Below are 22,173 nucleotides of genomic sequence, written 5' to 3' on the forward strand. Positions count from 1 at the left end.
TAAGACAAGCACTCTACCAACTGAGTCAGCCCTTTTTATTTTATTTTTTTAAATTTTGAGACAGGGTCTTGCTAAGGCAGCCCTCAACTTGCGGTCCTCCTGCGTCAGTCTCCCAAGTGGTTGTTTCGTTTTGGTGTTTGCTTGTTAGTTATTTTACGTTGTTTTTTTGGTGCTGGGGTTTGAACCCAGGGCCTCACAAAAGCTGGGCAAATTCTCTGCCACTGATGGCATCCCCAGCCCAGTTGCTTGTTTGCACAGTGACCCCAAGCTGAGAAGAGAAGCCATCCACAGCCTAAGCTGAGAAGAGAAGTCACCCACAGCAAGCGGAGCGATTGCCTGGGATCCAGGCTCCCCAAGATCCTCAGCCCCGCCCGCAAGTATGACAGACCTGGGAGGAGCCAAAGTCAGTCTTGGGCGGAGCCGAAGTCCCACGCGCCCGCCCTCTCCGTAAGATCGCCCCTATTGACGTCGACAGACAGAAGCTGCGTCCAATAAGAAGACAAGACCTGCTGCCCTAGCCCCACCCGCTGCGACAGCACAGAAGCCGGCTCGCCCAACTGGCTGATGCTACTCCTCGATCTTTCCGGGTGTTCCCACGTCTGGTCGGTGTGTCTGGGGGGCTGTGCGGTAGAGCGGAGCCGGAAAGGACGCCCGGATCAGGTAAGTCTGTGTTGGTCGGCGTCAGTCGGAGGGCTGCTGCTGTCCCGCTAAAAATCTCGGGGTGGGGTAGGCGACCCGGCAGGTCAGGGAAAGGGGTGGGGAGCCGCGCGCACGTGGAACGCGGGCCCTAGCGGGGCGTGGTGGGGGGCTGGGCCTGCGAGCCTGGAGAGCGCCGCACCGCTGCGCGCGCCGAGCTCTGCTTGTCCTGCCCGGTCGGATCCTCAGCCCTAAGCACCCCGGGGAAGGGACGCCGCGTGTCGCCGCTCACAAGGAGCGTTTTCCTAAGTCTACCCTGAAGGCCTCACCTAGGACTTGGCAGTGGCTGAACTGCAGGCCTTGGTTTTCCCCTGTTAAAACTCAGGTTGTAGGGCTAGGGAGATAGCTCAGTTGGTAGAGTGCTTGCCTCGCAAGCACAAAGCCCTGGGTTCGATCCCCAGCATCGCCAAAAAAAAAAAAAAAAAAAAAAAAACAAACCCACCACTCAGGTTGTGTAGCCGGGCCGGTGGCGCACATAATCCCAGGGACTCGGGAGGCTGAGGCAGGAGGATCTCAAATTAGAGGCCAGCCTCAGCAATTTAGCGAGACCCTGGCCTGGAATAGTAACTCGTGGTAAGTCGTCCCTTGGAGTTCAATCCCAGCATTGCCCCCAGCCACACACATAATTCAGGTAGTGATCCAACACCCAGACCTGTGGTATTTAATCAGACACAGATGAAGTGAGGTGGTCACTTGCCCGAGGGTAGTGCAGGATAGAGCACATGATGGAGCCTGGAATTGGATCTGCTTTCCCAGCAGAAGTTCACACCGGGTTGGACGTTAGTGAGAAAGCCAGCCTTCCACAACACTAGTTCAAGGCCTAGGAAGGCCTTGTGGTCTCCCCTGTGGCTTCAGAAACCACGACACACCTCCACTTTGGGGATCTGGAGACTTTGTCTTATGAATGGGAGAGTGCAAAATAAGGACAGAAAACTGATAAAACAGCTTCCCAGAGGAAACAAAAGCCCACAGCCCCAAAGGTTGGTCTTAACAGTGGAAATTAGAACTGAGGTAGTGTCTTGTGGATAACCAGGCCCAGATGACATCTGACCAGCAGCGGTGGAACCCCAGTTCCACCACCGGTTGTGACTTTCAGAGTATGTTACTTAACCCTCTAACCCTGGCTTCCTCATCCTAGGGTTAAAAACCCTAATTCAGCCAGGTATGGTGGCACTCCTGTAATACTAGCAATTTGGAAGTTTGAAGCAGAAGGATGGAAAGTTTGAGGACAGCCTCAGTAACTTATTGAGACCCTGTCTCAAAATAAAAAAGGATGAGGCTGTAACTCCTTGGTAAGAGTGCCGCTGGGTTCAATCCCCAGTACCAAAGGTGGAGTGGGGGGACAAACCAGGGTGGGTTCAATTAGTACAGAAGGTGAAATGTTTATTATAAATGTTAACAGGAAACTTTTAAGGTTTTTTTTTTTTTTTTTTTTTTTCACACTAAGCAGAAGCCCACACTGAACTGTCTGCATTTTTGTTTCTCTTATCCTGTGCTCTTGTCAACTTACTTGTTTTTTGAGGGAGTACCAACCAGGGGATTGAACTCGGGGGCACTTAATCACTAAGCCACATCCCAGCCCTTTTTTTTTTTTTTTTTTGTAATTTAGAGTCTCACTGAGTTGCTTAGCACCTTGCTAAGTTGCTGAGGCTGGCTTTGAACTCAAAATCCTCCTGCCTCAGCCTCCCAAGCAACTGGGATTACAGACATGCACCACGAAACCCAGCTCGGCTTACATTTATTTTTATTTTTATTTTTATTTTTTTGCGGTGCTAGGGATTGACCCAGGGCCCTGTGCTTGCAAGGCAAGCGCTCTACCAACTGAGCTATCTCCCAGCCCTTCGGCTTACTTTTAAGTGAGCAACTTTATTATATTTGGCTTTACAAGCCTTTACATTAGCCATTTGCACATTACAGTGCAGTAGGTGCCCAAATCTTACTAAATTCCCCTACTGTTAGATATTGAGAATGTTTCTCACTTTAAATGTTGTAGTATACTGTAGCAAAAAAAATTTGTTTTGTTTTTGAGACATAATTCCCCTACATAAAATTCACTAAAGTGCAGAGGGGCTTTTAGTATATTTGCAAGATTGTGCAACCATCACTACTAATTCCAGAACACTTTTTATCACCACCCAGAGAAACCTGTGGTCCAAGACCTCTGAGCCAGGTCGTGGGGCTTCAGCCCAGGGTCCTCAGCGCTGTGCTGGTTAAGGTGATGAATCTGCATGGAAACCATCAGCAGCCCTTGGGCTACCCACCCAGAGGGCCCTGGTGGCCTACAGCACTGAAAGCCTACCCTGGGGATAGGGAGGTGGTACCCTAGGTTTGCAGGCTGCCTGCCACCCACTAACACTGATCCTACTGTGTGTTGTACAGTGTACTGTGTGCGCAAGGGGGTGGGGGTGGGGGGCTGACTAATTCCTGGCCGTGCAGGCCTGAGCAGGTCTGGCCTTTACAGTTTCCCAAGGGGGAATATTGAGGCCAATCCTTGAACAGACCCTGGGGGAGGGGAAGGACCGGTTGCACGGGTCCTCTGCAGAGCCCCCAAACCACGTCTAAAACCTTTGCCACTTGTGCAGAAAACTGCTATTGCAGAACAAAACTCCCCTGGACTGAGGTCAGTGAGTAGGCCTCTGCCAAGCCCCGGGTTTAAACAAGGCTGAAGAAACTGCTCAGGACTGTGGTAGACTTCTGGACCATCGACAAGCGGAGGTTGAAAGGCTGGAAGCCAGAGGAGTTGAACCTTTGGAAGCAGTTGTGAAGTTGAAGTAGGGTGGCCTCCCAGCAACATGGACAGCAAGGAATGGAGAAGCCGAGCAGTTACCTGGGTTAGAAAGGACACAGCCGCCTGACCCCGAGGCCGTGCCTGTAGGCCTGGCTACTCTGGAGGCTGAGGCAGGAGGATCACTTGAGCCCAGGAATTCGGGGCCAGCCTGAGCAATGTAGTGAAACTTATCTGGGGAGAAAAAAAGAAAAGAAAGGACACATCAGCACACACCTGTGATGGAGATGCGCCTTCACAATTAGAAACAAATCACAGAAAACCATGGTGGGTGCTACCCAGACAGCTCCTCTGGTGTGGTTTGGTTTTTGTGGTACTGGGGATAGAACCCAGGGGCACTCTACCACTGAGTGACATCTCCAGCCCTTTTATTTTTTATTTTGAGACAGGGTCTCACTGAGTTGCTCAGCCTGGTCTAGAACTTGAGATCCTCCTACTTCAGCCTCCTGCGTCACTGGGGTTCTAGGCACGCATCACCGTGCACGTCAGCTACCCACAGTTTTGAAAGGCAGAAAATAAAAGAATTTATCACTATTAAGGGGCTGGGGTTGTGGCTCAGTGGTAGAGCGGTTGCCTAGCATGCGTTAGGCACTGGGTTCAATTCTCAGCACTGCATACAAATAAATAAATAAAAGTTCATCAACAACTATTTAAAAAAAAAGAACTTATCACTATTAAGATATGTAGAGGACACACTGTTGCCTACCCAAAAATGCAAAAGTGATGAGGAAGATGCTACAGAGGTTTGCAGAGGCACTGTCCCTACCAGATGGTCATGTCGTTTACATAATTGTTAAGAGCAAATTTGGAGTTGGCTTTCCCGAGATAGCTGTTAGCCAAGTGTGTATCTGGAACAGGGGCGTACCTGTCAGCTAAGAAAGCACCAATAAGCAGATGATGATGATAAGTTGGATGTGAAGAAGAAAATTAATTTTAAGTACTCGTCTCCCTGTTGCCTTTTTTAATCTTAAAATTACTCAGAATCCAGAATTACTAAATTTTAAAGTTTTATATTGACTTGCTGTGTTAAACCTCAAAATGGAAAGCTACTGACACTGGGAAAGAAATTAAAGGAAATTCAAGGTGACCGAAAATAAGGATTGATTTTCATATTGGGGCAAGCACGGTTGAATCCAGGGGTGCTCCAACACTAAGCTACATCCCTACCTCTTTTTTTTTTTTAATTTGAGACAGGGTTTCCCTAAGTTGCCCAGGCTGGCCTCAAACTTGGGATCCTCCTGCCTCAGCCTCCTGAGATGCTGGGATTACAGATGTGCACCACTGGGCACAGTAAGAAGCCTTTTCCATTGCTAAGACAACTAGATATCCACCTTTAAAAGAAGAAAATTTTGGTACATGTCTGTAATCTCAGGTACTTGGGAGGCTGAGGCAGAAGGATCCCAAGTTTGAAGCTAGTTTCGGCAACTTTGAACCCTGTCTCAAAATAAAAATAAAAGAGAACCGGGGACATAGTGGTAAAGTGCTCCTGGGTTCAAGCCACAGTCACCTACACACAAACCCACAATAGAAGGGAGGGAAAGAAAAGAAAGATTGATTCTTTACCCTATTGAATGGTTCCGGCATCTTTGTAGAGTACCAATTAGTATTTGATGTATGGGATTATTTTGGGGCTTTCGGTTCTGTTCCATGGATCTGTATTTCTGTCTTTATGTCAGTATCAAGTGACTTGATTAATTTTGTAGGAAGTCTGAAATTAGAAAACTTGAATCCTTTGACATTTTTCTTTTTCAAAGTCATTTGGGTTATTCTGGGTTCCTTGAATTTCCATATGAATTTTAGGATCAGCTTATCTGTTTCTGAAAAAAAATTAAATGCAGTTAGATTTTCTTTATAGAGATTGCATCAAATCTGTAATTTTTTTTTTTTTTTATTGTTTTAGTTGTCCATGGACCTTTATTTATTTATATGTGGTGCTGAGAATCAAACCTAGTGCCTTACACATGCTAGGCAAGTGCTCTACCACTGAGCCACGACCCCTGCCCTCAAATCTGTAATTTTTTTCCATGATGTTTAATAATTTTCAAAATATGTCATGCATTTTCTTAAACATATCCCTAAATACTTTATTCTTTTTGATGGTATTATAAATATGGCTTTTCTTTAATTTCATTCTAGATTGTTCATTGATAGTATATGTTAATTGATTATATTTTTGTGGTGCTAGGGATTGAACCCAGGGGTGCTTAACCACTGAGCCACCTCCCCAGCCCTTTTTTTATATTTTATTTAGAAAGAGGGTCTCATTGAGTTGCTAAGTGCCTCGCTAAATTGCTGAGGCTGACTTTGAGCTAGGGATCCTCCTGCCTCAGCCTCCCAAGCCACTGCAATTACAGGCGTGCACCACCATGCCCAGCCATTGATTGATTTTTATAGGTTGGACCAACCTAAATATTCCTGGGATAAATCTCACATGGCCTTGCTGTATAATCCTTTTTATATGCTCCTGGATTTGGCTTACCAGCATTTTGTTGAGGAACTCGCAATCCTCCTGCCTCAACCTCCCAAATGCTGGGATTACAGGCATGCACCACCGCACCCAGCTTGATCCATACTTTTCTTCCGATGTTTTTGTATGATTTTGTTTGGAGGATAATACCAACCTCATAAGATGATGTGGAAGTTGTAGTGAATATCTTCTATGTAACTATTTTTTGTTTTTTGGGTTTGGTTGGTTTGTTTGTTTGTTTGTTTTTAGGAAGGGATCCCAGTGTGTTGCCCAGGCTGGCCTCCATTTCCTGGGCTCAAGCAGTTCTCCTGTCTCAGCCTCCAACCTCCTGCCTCCCAAAAGGCTGGGACTAAGGGCACAGACCACCACACCCTGCTAACTTTTATAGTCTTTTGAATTTTTTCCTTAGGATTGATTCCCAGAAGGAGGAAGGCATGTACATTTATAAGTTACTTTATAATATTGCTTAATCATGTTCTAAAATGTCAAATCGAGTTTATGTATTGTTCGAGATTCCTTTCCAGGGTAGCAGTCTCTTAGAATTGATTCTTCACACCTTGAAGAACTTAAAAGATTTTCTGAAAAGCAAAGCCAGGCTCAGCCTTATGCAACACATTCAACTTTATAGTCTGTACCCCGCAAAGCAGGATTTCATCTGGTTTCATTATCGGTTGTTACTGAATGCTTCCCGCCCAGAGCAGGGCTTCCCAATCTCGCGCTGTTTTGGACCAGACTAGCTTTTCTGCTTGTTGGCAGTACTAAGGATGGAACCCAGGGTGCTCTATCGTTGAGCTACATCCCCAGCCCTTTTCTGTCTTTTATTTGAGACAGGGTCTCACTAAATTGCCGAGGCTGGCCTCAGACTTGTAATCCTCCTGCCTCAGCCTTCTAAAAAGCTGGGGTTATAGGCATCCACTGCTGCGTCACCTGGGATGGGATAATTCTTAACTGAAAGGGACTGTCATATGCACTGGAGGATGGTTGGCAGCATCCCTGGCTTTTACCCTCTAGATGCCAATAGTGGCCCATCTCTCTCCTGCCAGGTTGTGACAAAGAAAAATGTCTCCAGATATTTCCAAATGTCCTCTGGTGGACAAAACTGTCCTTGGAGACTGGGGATGTAGCTCAGTGGGAGAGCACTTGGCCTGGCACGTGCAGGTCCTGGGTTCAATTCCCATTACTGCAAAGCGACAACAACAGAACTGTCCTTGGCTCAGCAGTCCTGGTGGCTCACCTGAGAGGCGCTGGATTTCATATTACTGTCTCCGATTCTGAGTTGAATTCTCACTATATATTTGGTTTTGAATCTACATTTGTCTCAGGCTGTGTCACCATATGCTGATGGCTTTCAAGTCTGTCTCTTTAGCCTTGGTTCCTCTCCAGACTCCCAGATCCTTCTATCCAACTTCCTCCTCCTCTATCCTTGGTCTCCTAGCTTATGGCACTATCAATGCCATGGGTAAGTGACACTTATCCACTCTCCACTCCTCTTCCTTCACCTCTCCCACAAAGTGCACCTCTGGATCTTCCTAAGCACAGGCTCCCCTCTCAGGGTACCACCTCCCTGGGTAGTAAAAGTTGACTTCTGTTTCCCTTGGTGGTTGTCTTTCAGGCGCCCTATCCAATCAGGTCCAGTCACTCCCCTAGCACGGAGCCTTGCCAGGGCCCTACCCTTGTTCTACAGGCTTCTTAAAAAGGAAAAGATATTATTTTGAACCCAAAGGCTCTACCACTGAGCTACATCCTCAGCCCTTTTAACTTTGAGAGAGGGTCTTGCTAAGTTGCTGAGGCTAGCCTCAAACTTGTGATCCTCCTACGTCAGCCTCCCCAGGGCTGGGATTACACATGTGAGCCACTATGCACAGTTCACTTGACTTTTTTTAAAAATCACTGTAGCTTGATCTTGCTCTTAACAGCAGTGCACATTTTCAGCCCACCTTATTCTCTTGCAGTGCCTGAGTGAGTTGGTGATTTAGAAATGTTCTCCCTGACCAAAACCTACATACACAGTTATTTTATTGTCTACTGTGTCTTTGGGATGTGCAGCCCCTATGGGGATAATAGTGTAGGAAGCGTGGTCCTGCCTTCTGAGAGTGAGGTCAAGGCTTGGACTCACCAGCTTGTTTTCTAAACTGTTCCTGCATTAGTGCTTAATTAAAAGAAACTAGAGACGTTAATGTAGACTGAACACTCTAAAGAAGCATTGATCTTTTAATGGTATTGGTAACAGTAATAAACTTCATGTCGGTAAGGCTTAATTTTCTTCCCAACACTGACCATCCATGCTTCTCCTGTGCACAGTATCTTTCAGCTTAAAATTTAACTGTTAATAAACACAACTTTATTCTTCGGGGTATAATTGATCGTAGGTAAACCCACACATGTGGTATTCATTGTTTGGGAAATGGTCATACTTTTGGCCTGAGGTGGGCAGTGATGTTATTTACAGAGAAGGAAAAACGGTCTAGGAAGCTGCGGCCTAGGGAGCGAACATAGGCTGCATGTGCGTGCGCAGGCACTGGGGATTGAACCCAGGGCCTTGTTCATGGTGAGCAAGCTCACCGTTGACTCCGCTGCATCTGTGGAAATAGCAGGAGGCAGCAGCCTTGGAACTTGATGCTCAGGGGTGTTAGGGCTTTAGGAGAGCCTGTGTCTGTGACTGAGATGGTGTTATGTGTGAAGACAGGACGATCTAGGAAAGAGCAGTGGACATAACAGTGTGTGACCCAAGAGAAACCAACAAAGGATGAGTTTGACAAGGCAGAGGAGAACCAAGAGAAAGATAGTGCAGCAAAAGAAGAGTGAAACTCCATGGTGTCACGTGTTACAGGAGCTGGGGCTGCAGAGACCACCTGCTTTAGCAAGTGGGTGATCATTAGTTAATAACTCGGCAAGAGCATTCTAGTAGAAAGGTGAGCCTGGTGGAAGCCCAGTCACAGCAGGTTGAGAAATAAGGGGAAATGAAGACATCAAATTTGTGCATGTAGGTCATTCTAGAACATTCCTGTTCCTTTTGGACTTGAGATAGAGCACTTACAAATGAAAAGCCTAGGCATGTTTATGAGACGAGTTAAGAAGATGGAGACATTAAACAGATGTCCACAGAGTCCCCGGAGAGGGATGAGATCCACAGCCAGGTGGGGTGGGTTTACCTGGAAAAGATACCAGGACACACACCTTTTTCTTCAAGAGGGAAGACATTAGGCCTTAGTATAGTCAGGTATTTGTGGAGTGGATGGGAGAGAAGTTAGGGGTTTCGTGCCTGGTACCATCTCTTCCCTGGGGTGGGGAATCATGTTCTCCCTCGAGGGTGGTGGGAAGGGACTTGGGGAGCGTGCCAGAGACAGCCCTTTATAGGGAAGCAGCTTTGTGTGGCAACTTTGGTGATAACCACTCTGAGCGTAAGGTACTGCCAAGAAGCAGGTAGGAAAGCGCTCACGCCCAGGCATTCCTGATGTTCTGTCTTCTCTCGCAGGAACAAAAATGCGTAAAAGCAGCTGGCAGAGTAGGAGAAGACACGGGAGAAGCGGCCACCAGCAGAACCCTTGGCTTCGACAGCGCCATTCTAGCCAGAGGCAAGTGTGCGGGGCTGGGGAGCCTGTTGTGCCCAGGGCCGTTCTGACCTCGCCCTGCACCATGTCTCACTCCTGCGCCCATGTCTCTGGGTCCCCCCCAAAATGAGTCTGGGTAGAGCCTGAGGAGAGCTGTGCTTCTCCCAGGCTCCCTGGGTGTGTGGCGGCTGCTGCTCAGCCCCCACGGCTGAGGAGTGAGGAAGTGTGGCCAGTCTATTCTTTCTTTCTTTCCAGAGTGACTCTGGTTTCTGGCCAGAGTGTTAGCTGTAGGTCACAGGTAGACATTGTCTGATACCGCTGGAGACATGTTGCTCCATTTTGGAGATTTTTTTTTTTCTTTCAGTCAAAGGAAATATCTTTCTGGAAACCTTATTCAGCCTAAGTCTAATATAATTGTATGTAGCATATTCGTATAATATAAATATATAGAAAATACAGTGCTTAATATATACAAGTGTATGAAGAATAATATAGTTAACACCATGTACCCACCAGCTTAGAAAAATAAAACCAGACTATACTTAATTAAGGGTCCAGTATGAACATTTTCCACATTCTGCTTATTTTCCTGCATGAAGGAAGTACAAACAGACCAGCATACCCATCCCTGGCCCCAGGAGAGGTCATCCCTGCAGTCAAGGGCAGCTGCTATGATTCCTGGCCACTTGAAGTCCCACACAGCCCTTGATTTTGTGAGCTCCCTCTTCAGCAAGGACATGTCTGCTAGTTTCAAAGTCTTCCACACTTAACCTCTTGCAAGGGAATGTGTGGGGTGCCTGACTCTTGAGTAGGCCCACAGTGTCCAGTGGATCTCGTGGGGTGTAAAATCCTCACACTGGACCCACATTGTAGAAAGATCAGGACCATGCCCAATGTTTGTCTGTTTTGTGAGGAGTACCATGGATATTTTTTGGGCCCTAGGCCCTCCCTCAAGAGCACAGCGTGTAGCACAGTATGATCTGTGCGAAGCCCAGTCCAGCCATGGCAGCGTGGCTTGGAAACCTGCTGGGCACAGCCACCTGCTCTCCATGTGGAAAGAATGGAGCAGCGTCCTTGGATGAGAAGCATGGACATTCGTCATGACACTTAATCCTTCCTCCTCCTGCTGCCTCAGGAAGCTCTGGGCCAGAGAAGGGGGTGTAAATAATTTTCCCTGGAACTTTGCATAGCCTTGGTATTTTGGGGAGAAGATTTATGTTGCATTCCTTCATCCTAGTTTTGCAGTTCCTTTCACTTTTAGACTGTGTGTAGTGGACTGAAGTTGTTGATTTTCAAGTGTATTTTGTTGAGATTCTAAAATAGGGTCTTTTGCTTTATCATTACATTCTTCAGCCTGTGACTGCCACAGAAGCCACTTGTGGCTTTACAAATCCAGTATTTTAGCCATGGCTGGGTCCCAGGATTACTAAGCAGATTATCTCTATTTCCCAAGTCCCAGTTTGTCCATCTGTAACTTTGGTTGGCCAGGTAAAATTCAAACTCTTCTAATGCTGAACGCAGTGAAGAAACAAAATTCACCTGGTTTGTCACTGTTAAGCTAAAAAAAAAGTGAGCCCATTTGGTAAAATTCTGGGGTTTTTTTATTTGTTTGTTTGTTTTTGTACTCAGGGCCTTGTGCATGCTAGGCAAGCACTCTACCAACTGAGCTATAACCCTAGTCCTGGTAAAATTCTTATTGGAAAAGATTTCTGTTCTTCTTTTCATCTGGAAAATTCCAGAAGACCTCAAAAAGTACTCAAGTGAGAGGATAAGAAGGGATTATGGTGACATGCATCCCCTTTTTAAAATAAGAAAGAATTAGAAATCCAAGCCTGGCCCTCCTTTTGGAGTATGTAGGGAGCCAGTACTCCCCAAGTAATCGGAACGGCCAGGGTGAAGGTTGCAGAGCCACTTGAACAGCACCCTAGTCAGAACGATTGGGAGCCGGAGTCCTTCACACAACTGTGTGTCAGCAGGTACACCACAGAGGGGCCCCAGAACCTTCAGGACCCTGGCTGCGAGGATGACGAGTCTGCATCGACGTCAGCCTCCCCCAACACGGCTGCGGACTCCTCGGTGCCAGGTGAGGCCGGCTGTGGTGGAGGACTCTGGCCTGGCCTGGGGAAAGGAAACCTCATCCTGCCTCATCATCTGGTAGTGTCTGTTCTGTCCACCTTCCTCCCAGACAGGGCTCGGATTTGTGTCTGCATCTCTTCACTTGCGTGGGAGCCACAGCCCCTTCCTAACTTGGAGGGAATTCCAGGAACAGATTGAAACACTTAAGGAAGGGACTGGGTGTGTCAGGAACGAGGACCTTAGGACAGATGTCTCCCCAGGACTGAACTCAGTCCAGGACAGAAACTGAGACAGGCAGCTGCGAGGGGCGGGGGACAAGCCACTGGGCTCCTTACCAGTTGGGTCAGTTCACAGCATTTTAGTTGGTGAGTTTAATTTTTTTTTAACTGAAGATCTACCAGGGTATTACTATGACCCTGAAAAGAAACGCTACTTCCGCTTGCTGCCCGGGCATAACAACTGCAACCCCCTCACGAAGGAGAGCATCCGGCAGAAGGAAGTGGAAAGCAAGAGGCTGCAGCTGCTGGAAGAGGACGAGCAGAGAAAGGTGGGCTCTGCACCCCGCGCCACCCCGTCCCGGCGTCTGTCTGTGACTGAGAGGAGACCCTGACCCTGGGAGAAGACCTTTGGGGAGGGGGGCCCTGGAGTTTCCCTGACAGGGAGATGATGAAGAGAATAAGAGCAGGAAGAAATCCCCTGTGCGCCCTTTCCTGTTTGTTTTTCAGTGCTTCTGACATGTCCTTCCTCAGGAGAACCTTAGGGAACCGCGTAGTAGAATTTCAATGGATTTTAAATAGAAAGTCAGGATGGCGGTTGGGATGTGCATGATGTGAATGCCACAGGCAGGCTTTTTCTCTTTTCTTCAGTTGTCGCTGGACACAGTACCTCTATTTCTGTGTTTTTTTTTTTTTTTTTTTTTTTCCAAGGCAAGCATATTAAGCAGGTTTATTAAAAGGGAATAATACAGACTTCTCCCGGCAGGGAGAAGGGGGCCATGGCTGATGTTCTAAAGTCCCAAGAAGTGAGCACACCCTGCATCTTTTATAGGTTAAAGTCTCTTTTGTTCTCCAGTTCTTTCCCCCCTTATCTCTCCTTCCTGCCTTCGTGACTAGGCCCGGTTTTGCATAAGTGAGAAGCCAAGGGCAGGGGGAGGGCCAAGGTGATTCAGGCGGGTAAGGGCCAGGGGGCATTAATTAGCAGCTCCTTGTTTGCAGTCCTTGATAAAGGCAGGTAAATTTGGTAATCAATGGGCTCCGGAGATCTTTGATATTCCATTCTTCCAGGGGCATATTTCTGTGTTTTTATGTGGTGCTGAGGATCGAACCCAGTACCTCACGCATGCTAGGCAAGTGCTGTCCCACTGAACTGCAACCCCAACCCTGCCACAGGCAGTCTTGAAGACAGGTTTAGATGCTGGGATATTTGTTAGTTGTGAGGCCAGTGGAAGGGAAGCTGCTTGGCCTTGGGTTCTCCCTGCATGGACAGAGCATGACTCAGAGCTGAATGTCCGGTCTCATTCTGTTTTGCTTGTTCTGTTCTTGTGGTGCTGGGGATCGAACTCAGGACCTTGTACTTGCAAGGCAAGCACTCTTACCAGCTGAGCTATCTCCCTAGCCCTCATTCTGTACCCTCCAGCATGGTGGTTTCATTTCCTCAGGTGCAAGTTGACAGGGCCTGGACAGAAGTGTGGTGCAGACTCTGCAACCCATACAAGCCTTCCTGTGCTGGGCTTTTCACCCAGCCAGGGAGAGGAGACTTTAGAGGACACTGTCAGACATTTATGCATATGATTTTTGCCCAAATACTTGTTTCCTTCATTGCATCTGTGGAACTAAAATTCTTTTATCCCATAACAAATAAATCTTCATGGAATTTTTTTTTTTTTTTCCTCCTTAGAAAGTAGCCAGAAAGGGATTGAATGCATCTTCCTTCCTACAAAAAAGCCGGCTGGGTTTTCTCAATGTCACCAGTTATTGCCGGTAAGACAATGCCTCATTGTTGTTTTCTTAATGAATGTTCTTTCCCATTTCTTACTTCCACGGTCCAGGAATCCACTCAGGGGAGACCATGTGCTGCTCTGTGAGGAGACTTCACAGTTGAGGGACTCCATTTTGCAGAGCAAGGGACAGAAACCCTCGCAGGATGCCAGCAAGAGAGGAGAGGGGCTTTAGGCAGAAAAGACTCAAGATGTTCATTCTGTGATCTTTGTGGCAGCTTTATTTCTTGAGAGTTCTGCTTCCTTCTCTTCTAATGAGGGGTCACCAGAAATGGATTTTTAAATACATACATGTGTGTTAACTGGGTGCCATGGTGCACACCTGTATCTCAGCTACTTGGGAGGTTAAAGCAGGAGGATCACATGTTCAAAGCCAGCCTCAGCAGCTTACTGAGACTTTGTCTCAAAGTAAAACTTGAAATAAGACCTGGGGGTGTATGAGGCTCAGTGGTAGTGCACTTGTCTAGCATTCACAGGGCCCTGGGCTCAACCCCCACGAATGTTTAAAAAACAGACAAACTTGGGATGTCTGATATAATTCTAACTAAAACTCATGAGATATGTTGGTACTTGCCTCCCATACCTAGGACACGGAGGCTCAGTGGAGAGATTAGCTTCAGGTAGAGCATAAGACAGGATCTGTCTCACGCCAGCACCTAAGCACGGAAGCCCTGCCTTCTGCTGCCTGCAGCTGGTATTTGAGGTGGCTCACTGGGGCAGTCCCCTCATGTTGGAGCAGAGTCCCCTTCAGAAAACTGTGATGTCTTTTGAAGGGTGTCAGGCAAGGCGAGCCTCTTGTATTTCCCTCCTGAGGGCAAAAGAGATAAAGATCCCTTCTAGGGGCTGGGGCTATGGCTCAGTGGCAGAACACTTGCCTGGCATGTGTGAGGACACCGGGTTCAGTCCTTAGTATCCACCACATAAAAATAAACAGACATTCTGTCCATCTACAACTACAAAAAAAAATTAAAGAAAAAAGAAAGATCCCTTACGTGTGGTGGAGAGGAGAGCAGCCATGCTGTGGAGGGAGGAGGGGGCAGGAAGGCAGATGGGCCACCTGGTCTCCTCTTGGTCACCCTGTGCCCTTCAGCTTCTTGTTCATCTCTTAGGCACATTCTCATCGTTTCAAGAGAAGGAAATGTACTAGATGATCTAGAAATAAATCCCTCAGGTTCTAACTTTCTTTGAATCCAGGAAGGGCTACCCAGTTTTTTGTTTTCATTTTCCTGAGTGGGAACTAAAATTTAGATTATCAGGATCTTGCTCAGCTCCATTGCTGAGAAATAATATGGAGAAGTAAGCAAGAAAGAGCAGAAATCCCCAGATCTTCCTTTTTTTTAGATGGTGTCTTGCTGTGTTGCCCAGGCTGGTCTCAAACTTCTGGCCTCAAGCGTTCCTCTCTCCTCAGCCTCCCGAGTAGCGGGACTACAGGCGTGTCTAGCTGTGGCACCCACACGCGCCCTGCACTTCCGTTTCCCTTCATAGGTTAGCCCATGAGCTGCGAGTGAGCTGCATGGAGAGGAGAAAGGTCCAGATTCAGAGCTCAGACCCCTCTGCTTTGGCAAGTGACCGGTTTAACCTCATCCTGGTGAGTGGGAAGATGTCTCAGGATGCCAGGTGTGGCTGCCTCTGGGCACTTCATGGCTTAGTGTTGGTGGTCTTTAAGCCTGGTTGTATAGAAGCCAGCGGCTGTGAGAGCAGGTGGTGTCCTCTGTGTGTTATGACTTTAACCCACCTGCTCACCTCCCTGAGGGTGGATGCTGGGCAGACTCTGCTGGGGCCATCATCAGCCTACTTCATCCCTGTCATTTGACCTAGGGCCTGGGCCCAACCATACATTGACTTAAAAATCCCTACAAAATAACTTCTCCCTGGCTGTGTTGTGTTTGTAGCTGAAATGGTACCTAGTGGAACAGGAACTTCTAACTCCTGTTAGAATAGGGCAGGGTTTGGAGGCCAAAAGTGAGGTTCCTGGGCTGGAAGCCAGGGCCAATAGCTAGGGCCCACGGGCCCAGGAAGTACTGACCAGTGAGGGAGCCTCATCACTCCATGGGCCTCACAGAGCATGGCCTTCCTGGCAAGCCCCATCCTTCCGGAGGTGAAGGGAGAGGCTGGGAGAGTGAGAGGGGAAGCAGTCATATGCTAGCAGGGCTGGAGGCTAAAGCCTTGAGGTTGACCCTTAGGGTTGATGCTGAGTCTTTCTGCCCTGGGGCACCTTGAGAGCAGAGGACCTGCGCACACCTAGCAGGTATGGAACAGGACCGAGATTCTCTGCTATGGCTTTATCCTTGTGTTTGCGGGTACAAATTGAGTTCGATCAGCATGTTTTTTTGCACTGGGTTCCCCTCCAGAGCCCCTTCCTTAGGGTAAGCCCAGTAGGGTGGGAGATGATGATTGGGGTGTGGCGCCCGGGCTACACACCCTGCTCCTAGTACGCCTGAGCGCCTCATACTTGTTTTCACCTTACACAGCTGTGGTAGATCTTCCCCATCACCCAGTATCCCAGGTGACTGGCAGCTGGTGTGACCAGAAAGGCAGTTTGCCATCCAGAGAGCAACTTTTCAGATCAGATTCTAGTCACCGGAGTGGTTTATCCAGGGATATAACTCTTCTCCCCAAGTCAGCTGGCAGAGGGCTGGGCATGGCGCCCCGTGATGGCACCTGCTGAGCGCATGCTCTCCCACTGAGCTGCACCGCCAGCCCCTGCAGAGTTCCTTTCTCTTGTTGGTGATCATAGTTCGTGGCAGTAGGAGTGTAATTTTGCATCATTCTATATCCATAAACAATTATAACTAGCATTCTCCATGTGCTCCGTGGCTTTCATGACTGCCCTGGGGTTATCTTCCTCCGGGCTGACACTGGAACTTCAGAGTCAGTTCTGAGCAGGGTGGGTTACTGCAGCCTTCAGGCTTCTGTCCATGCACCCTCCTGCTGTCCTCATCCCAGCTCCTAAAAGACTGACCAGACCCCATGAGCTTTGCTCAGAGGTCATCTCCACACTCCCTCCTGGAGAGGAGCTGTCACCTGGGGAAAGGTACTGGGCCTGGAGACTGGGAGGTCACTTGCAGCCCACCCCCTCCTGCAGGCAGATACCAACAGTGACCGGCTCTTCACAGTGAACGATGTCAAAGTTGGAGGCTCCAAGTATGGCATCATCAGCCTGCGCGGGCTGAAGACGCCCATGCTCAAGGTGCACATGCATGAAAACCTCTACTTCACCAACCGGAAGGTACGACCTCTGTCTCTTCGGCCTTGTAGCCACTTTGCCTTTGAGCCAGGGGCACTGCAGTGGTTGGCCAGATTCAGGGGGAACATAAAACTTTTGAAGAAGGCAGGGCACAGTTAGTTACCTCATTTTCCCAGGGAATAAATAGCTTGTGAGTTCCTGAGAACCACCAGGAAGTAGAGGGAACCCAGGAGTTTCTATGTTGGAAGAAAAAATTAGATGAGCTGGCTGGGGTGGGCTTGAGGGGTAAGGATACTTTCTGCAGGAGGGTCAGGAGTTGGTCTAGAGTAGCAGAGTTGCTGGGATGTGGGTCACAGTGACTGTGGCCAGCACTGGGATTAAAATAAATATAAAGTCCTTGCTGTCCAGGGCAGTCTTTAGATTGCAGTAGATTTATGCTGTGACTTTCTGTTCAGTTAGAACATGAGCCATGAGATAGATATATGTTGAAAATGGCTTCTGTGTTAAGTGTGGCACAGTATACCTTCAGAGTTGGTTTTGTCCCCTGCCACTGTAGAGAAGATGGTCCTGTCCCAGAGGGTGTGCCAGGTACCACATGGTGGGACCCACACTGACACTAAGGGACTGAGGCCTAGGGAAAGCCACCTTCCTGTCTGCCTGTTGCCAGGGCAGGGCAGGGCAGGGCAACGCGCTCTCCTGTCCTTAGAATGCTCGTTGCAACCCATTTTAGGAGTGAGATCTGAAGAAAGAAGTAGTAAAGCTGTGTCTCCACAAGTTATTCTAGAAGAAAGCATTTTCTGTGAGTTGGCAGTCAAACCAGTCTTTCCATCCTGCTTTCTTGCCAGGTGAATTCTGTGTGCTGGGCCTCGCTGAATCACTTGGATTCCCACATTCTGTATCCTTTGGCAGGGGAAGAGATTTGGTGGGCATCTGCGCCTTGTGCGGACCTAAGCATCTGTGGGCTTTGTGAGATGGCATCTTCGTGCAGGGGGCTGGGGAATTCTGCACTGATGTCTCGTCCTTCAGAGGAAAACAGGGCACCTGGGTAGATAGTCAGAATTCCCTTGGAGCACAGAGAGGCAAGCTGTTGAGGGTCTGTGATAGCTGTTGATATCAGGTGATGTTGATGTCCCTATGTGAAACACTGTTCTGGAACGGCACATGTGAGTCATGGAGGTAGGTTGGAACCCAGGCAGTTGGCTCCAGAGGACACTTATTCCACCTCTGATGCGTGGCTACTGGTTCTGGGGTCATTAGATACACTCAGCATTCGTGCTGTAGAGTCAGTACTTCATCGAAAGCGAGCCTGGGGAAGGAGCCCCCAGGCCTCCTTAGGTGAAGGATGAAAGCATTGGTTAATAGGGGTGCAGGGGAGGGGAGGCTGAGGACAAGGTCAGAGCCCTTGGGGTCCTCTGACATTGGACACAGGCCTGTGGGCCTAAGACCTAGGGCCTGCCTTCTCTAGAACGCACCCCACTGAGCTCCTGCCTTCCCTGAGAGCTGGCAGGGCTTCTTTGCCAGGAGCATCATTCCTGGGCCTTCCTCTGGGACCCCTGGAGGCTCTTGATGCTGCAGAGGACTTGTTTGCCTTGCTTGTTGCCACATGCGTATCGCACATGCAGATGGTCGAGATGTTGACCTGGTTACTTTGTAAGTGTTTACCTTTTTCAGTGACTTAGGTTTGCATGGACATTCAACAAACATCTACAATCCCTTCGTAAGGTTAAGGCAGCTCAACGGGTAATGAGTCTATGAAGGCAGTTACATGTGACAGGGAAGCAAAGATTGCCCACACAGATGCCACATGGGAAGGAGGGGACGGAGTTCCCAACAGAAGGATGAGTCAGGAGGGCCTTGGCACATTGGGCAGCAGGTTGGTATCCCATGGTGTCTGCCTGGGTTGACCTTCCAAGACGGAATCCTCAGGGCTATGGGGGACTGTGATTGCGGGGTCAATTTTAAGCTTCCTTTTGTAGCAGCTTGGAGGCGTAGGCTGAGGAGGGTGAGACCTCAGGTGGACCATGGGTGTTGCCAGACTTTGAGTGGCCATGAGGGCATGAACCGCTGCAGCAGGCATGGAGAGGCCGTGAGCCAAAGAGAAACTTAGTTTCTAGCCGAATTGGTGACATTAAGGTGCCAGAGGGAACTGCCAGGGATAAATTGGAGGCCAGGAGGGAGTATGCCATCACAAGTTGGGCTGAGCGGTCACAGGACAGGACTGGAATGCTTCGCGATGATCATCAGGGGAGGTGAACCCAGGAGACAGTGGAGATCGGAAAGTTGGTGTAGATATTCTGTGTGGTGCTTCTTACAAGTTTTAGAAGCATGAACTGCTTGTAAAACCAGCCCCCCACTTTTTTTTCCTCTCTGTATCTGTGACATTTTATTCCTTTAAGAAAGTCTGCAGCTAAATGTGGAAAACGTAAATATGGTAGATCTGCATGATGGGTGTTAGTCTCTGTCCTACTTTGTATGTCTTATAATTTTTTGAAGAGTACTGATGCCCATCTTCCCAGAGGAAAGCCTTGCACCTGACTGTCCTTAACAGCTTTTTCCAGGCTGTGCCTTATGGGACTCGCAGAGACACCAGGCTGTGCCACTCTCCTCCCAGCGTCACTGTTCGTCAGTAGTCACCCAGGTACAGGGTCCATTTCTTTGGAAGCAACCAGAGCTCTTAGGGAGTCTGTGTCCTTTGTTTTCCAGGAGTTGCATGGGGGGTGGAGGAGGTGTGTGAACCAGAGGCTGGATGAGCCCAGATCGGAGCCTGGGTGGGTGACTGCAGCCTGCTGGGAGCACTGAGTCTGCCCCAGGATCAGACTAGGCACATTTATAGTGTCTCCTGCTTTTTACCTGCTTTGGGTCACTTCAGTAGCCCAAGCAGAGTTAAAGTGTGTGTGACCTTTGGTTTGGGCCACCTGTACTGATCGTTCCGAAGGCATTTATTAAGCTTCTACTGTATGGCAGGGATACTACATCTGGTCAGGCCAAAGGCATTTTAACTGCTCCAAGCAGCAGTGTAGACATGATGTTTTCACCTGTTCAGAGAACTAGGGTCAATGAGACAGGGACCAGCCACTGAGAGGGCAGACTTTGGCAGACCTGGCTCGAATCCCAGGTTTGTGCAGGGTCAGATGAGGCCATGAACCTGGCCTTTCATTGCACGACAGGCAGGAGTGTCTTATCACCATTTTACAGATGAGAAAACTGAGGCAGAGAGAGTCAGAATTTGCCTCATAGAACTAATTTTTAGTCTTAGAAGTCAGGATAGCAGTTCGAAGGAGTTGGGTTGAGGGGTGGCAGTCAGGAAAGGATATGAGGGAACATCTGGGTACTGGAATGTGTTGTTTCTTAACCTGGGTGGCAAACATGTGGCTGTATTCATTTTGTGATAACTTTTGTTTTATCAGAGCACATGTTTAATATTAAAAATATTTCACTTGAGTGCACAGCGTATAGCATGAGCCAAGATTGAAACCACCTTCTCTGTGACATCACATGGCTTTCCTGACAGCTGTTAAGACTGTGTACTCCACAATCTGAACTGTAAAGAAGGAGCCCTTGAGCAGTTGCCCTAGCTGAGTCTCTTTTTTGTTACCACAAAACCCGTTAAAGGACCACGTTATAGACCTTTAGTCTGTCTTGTGTTGCTGGAAGTAAATGCCACAGACTGGGTGATTTTTAAGGAGTAGAGGCTTCCTGAGTTCATGGTTCTGGAGGCTGGCACCAGCATCTGATGAAGGCCTCCTTGTTGTATCATAACATGGTGGAGTGCATCACACAATGAAGGGGATAAATCCTGCTGGCTTGGATCTTTCCTCATAAATCCACTAATGCCATCATGGTAGCTTCATCTTTATGACTTTATCTAGCCCTAATTACCTCTCAAAGGCCCCGCCTCCAAATGCCGCCAACTGTGAGGAGAACATTTCCAAATATTAATTCAGAAGAACACACACCGTGGCAGTCCCTCTGAGCAGCTTTTCCCAGTGGCTTCCTGGATCTGGTGGTCACTGGCCTGGCAGCATGGAGGGACCTTTGGGCCTAGAAGGCAACCATGCCTCACATTTTCTGTCCCCTACCAGGTGTAGACCGGCCTGGCATGCTCTGCAGTTTCCGGATCCCTGGTGCTTGGTCCTGTGCATGGTCCATGAACATCCAGGCAAATAACTGCTTCAGTACTGGTGAGCCCTGGCTGCCTCTCCCAGTGCCCCAAGTGGGCGACTGAACAGACCTTCAAACCCATTCAGCAGTCCCTCTCCCCAGACTGCCAGGGACCCTAGTCTTATCAACCCTTTTTTGTCTTTGCCAGGCTTGTCTCGGCGGGTGCTGCTGACCAACGTGGTGACAGGACACCGGCAGACATATGGGACCAACAGTGATATCTTGGCCCAGCAGTTTGCTGTCACGGTTGGTTGGATTGGGAAGGTTGTTGTAGGGGGTTTTCCTCACAGTGGAAAGTTTGCTGGAGTCAAGTTGGATTCCCTGGTGTACCAGCTCATCCTCGTCCCTGCGTTACATGGGAAATAAGAGTGTCAGAAGGGATTAATGGGTTACTGTGTGACTGTGTCTGAGCTGAGTGAAAGTTGGCTGATCCACAAAGGCCTGCCTAAGCTGGCTTTAATCAACTTCCTGTTTAAAAGAATAGTTAGCAGTTCTTGAGTATTTGGATTAGCCAGCAGGACAAATCATTTTCAAAATATTGGGGCTGGAGGTGGAGTGGCATTGGTAGAGCACTTGCCTAGCATTTGTGAATTCTTGGGTTCCATCCCCAGCACCTCAGAAATAGAATGTGTGTCTTGTAAGCACAAGGCCCTGGGTTCGATCCCCAGCACCCAAAAAAAAAAAAAAAAAAAAAAAAATAGAATGTGTGAGTTATTACTAATTCATAGCAATTACACATAGTTTTCAAATTGTACATGTGGAAATGAAAATTTGAGCTGAACACAGTGGCACACACCTGTAATCCTAGCAGCTTAGAAGCCTGAGGCAGGGGGCTGGGGATATAGCTCAGGTGGTAGAGTGCTTGCCTCTTAAGCACAAGGCCCTGGGTTCAATCCCCAGCACTGCAAAAAAAAAAGCCTGAGGCAGGAGAATCTCAAGTTCAAAGCCAGCCTCTCAGCAACTTAGCGAGGCCCTGTCTCAAAATAAAAAGGGTTGGGGATGTGGCTCAGTGGTTGAGCGCTCCTGGTTTGATCCCTGGTACCAAAAATCCCAGTGACTCAGGAGACTGAGGCAGGAGAACCACAAGTTCAAGACCAACCTCAGCACCTTGGCAAGGCCCCAGTGACTTAGCAAGATCCTATTTCAAAGTAAAAAGGGTAAGGACATGGCTCAGTGGTTACCTTTATTTCAAAAGACTTTGCCCTGTCAAAAATGCCATCCCTATTTAAAGGTGGAGGAGGGAGTCTGCTGACC

The 22,173-nt window shown here is 48.3% G+C and overlaps 1 protein-coding gene across 1 annotated transcript in view; it reads left to right on the forward strand.

Annotated features, from left to right (window-relative positions):
* Positions 1 to 539: 539 nt before the first annotated feature.
* Positions 540 to 22,173, forward strand: part of Dcaf4 (DDB1 and CUL4 associated factor 4) — a 28,285-nt gene continuing 6,651 nt past the window's right edge. The window contains exons 1-11 of the mRNA XM_047541594.1: positions 540 to 660; positions 9,424 to 9,523; positions 11,476 to 11,582; positions 11,968 to 12,122; positions 13,472 to 13,554; positions 15,057 to 15,159; positions 16,657 to 16,800; positions 17,604 to 17,653; positions 19,317 to 19,396; positions 20,841 to 20,939; positions 21,068 to 21,165. Of these exons, the coding sequence (XP_047397550.1) occupies positions 9,432 to 9,523; positions 11,476 to 11,582; positions 11,968 to 12,122; positions 13,472 to 13,554; positions 15,057 to 15,159; positions 16,657 to 16,800; positions 17,604 to 17,653; positions 19,317 to 19,396; positions 20,841 to 20,939; positions 21,068 to 21,165 (1,011 nt within the window). The 5' untranslated portion in view covers positions 540 to 660; positions 9,424 to 9,431. The remainder of the gene's footprint in view (positions 661 to 9,423; positions 9,524 to 11,475; positions 11,583 to 11,967; positions 12,123 to 13,471; positions 13,555 to 15,056; positions 15,160 to 16,656; positions 16,801 to 17,603; positions 17,654 to 19,316; positions 19,397 to 20,840; positions 20,940 to 21,067; positions 21,166 to 22,173) is intronic.

Source organism: Sciurus carolinensis, chromosome 2, assembly GCF_902686445.1.
Source record: "Sciurus carolinensis chromosome 2, mSciCar1.2, whole genome shotgun sequence".
In the NCBI taxonomy this organism is placed as follows: Eukaryota; Metazoa; Chordata; class Mammalia; order Rodentia; family Sciuridae; genus Sciurus; species Sciurus carolinensis.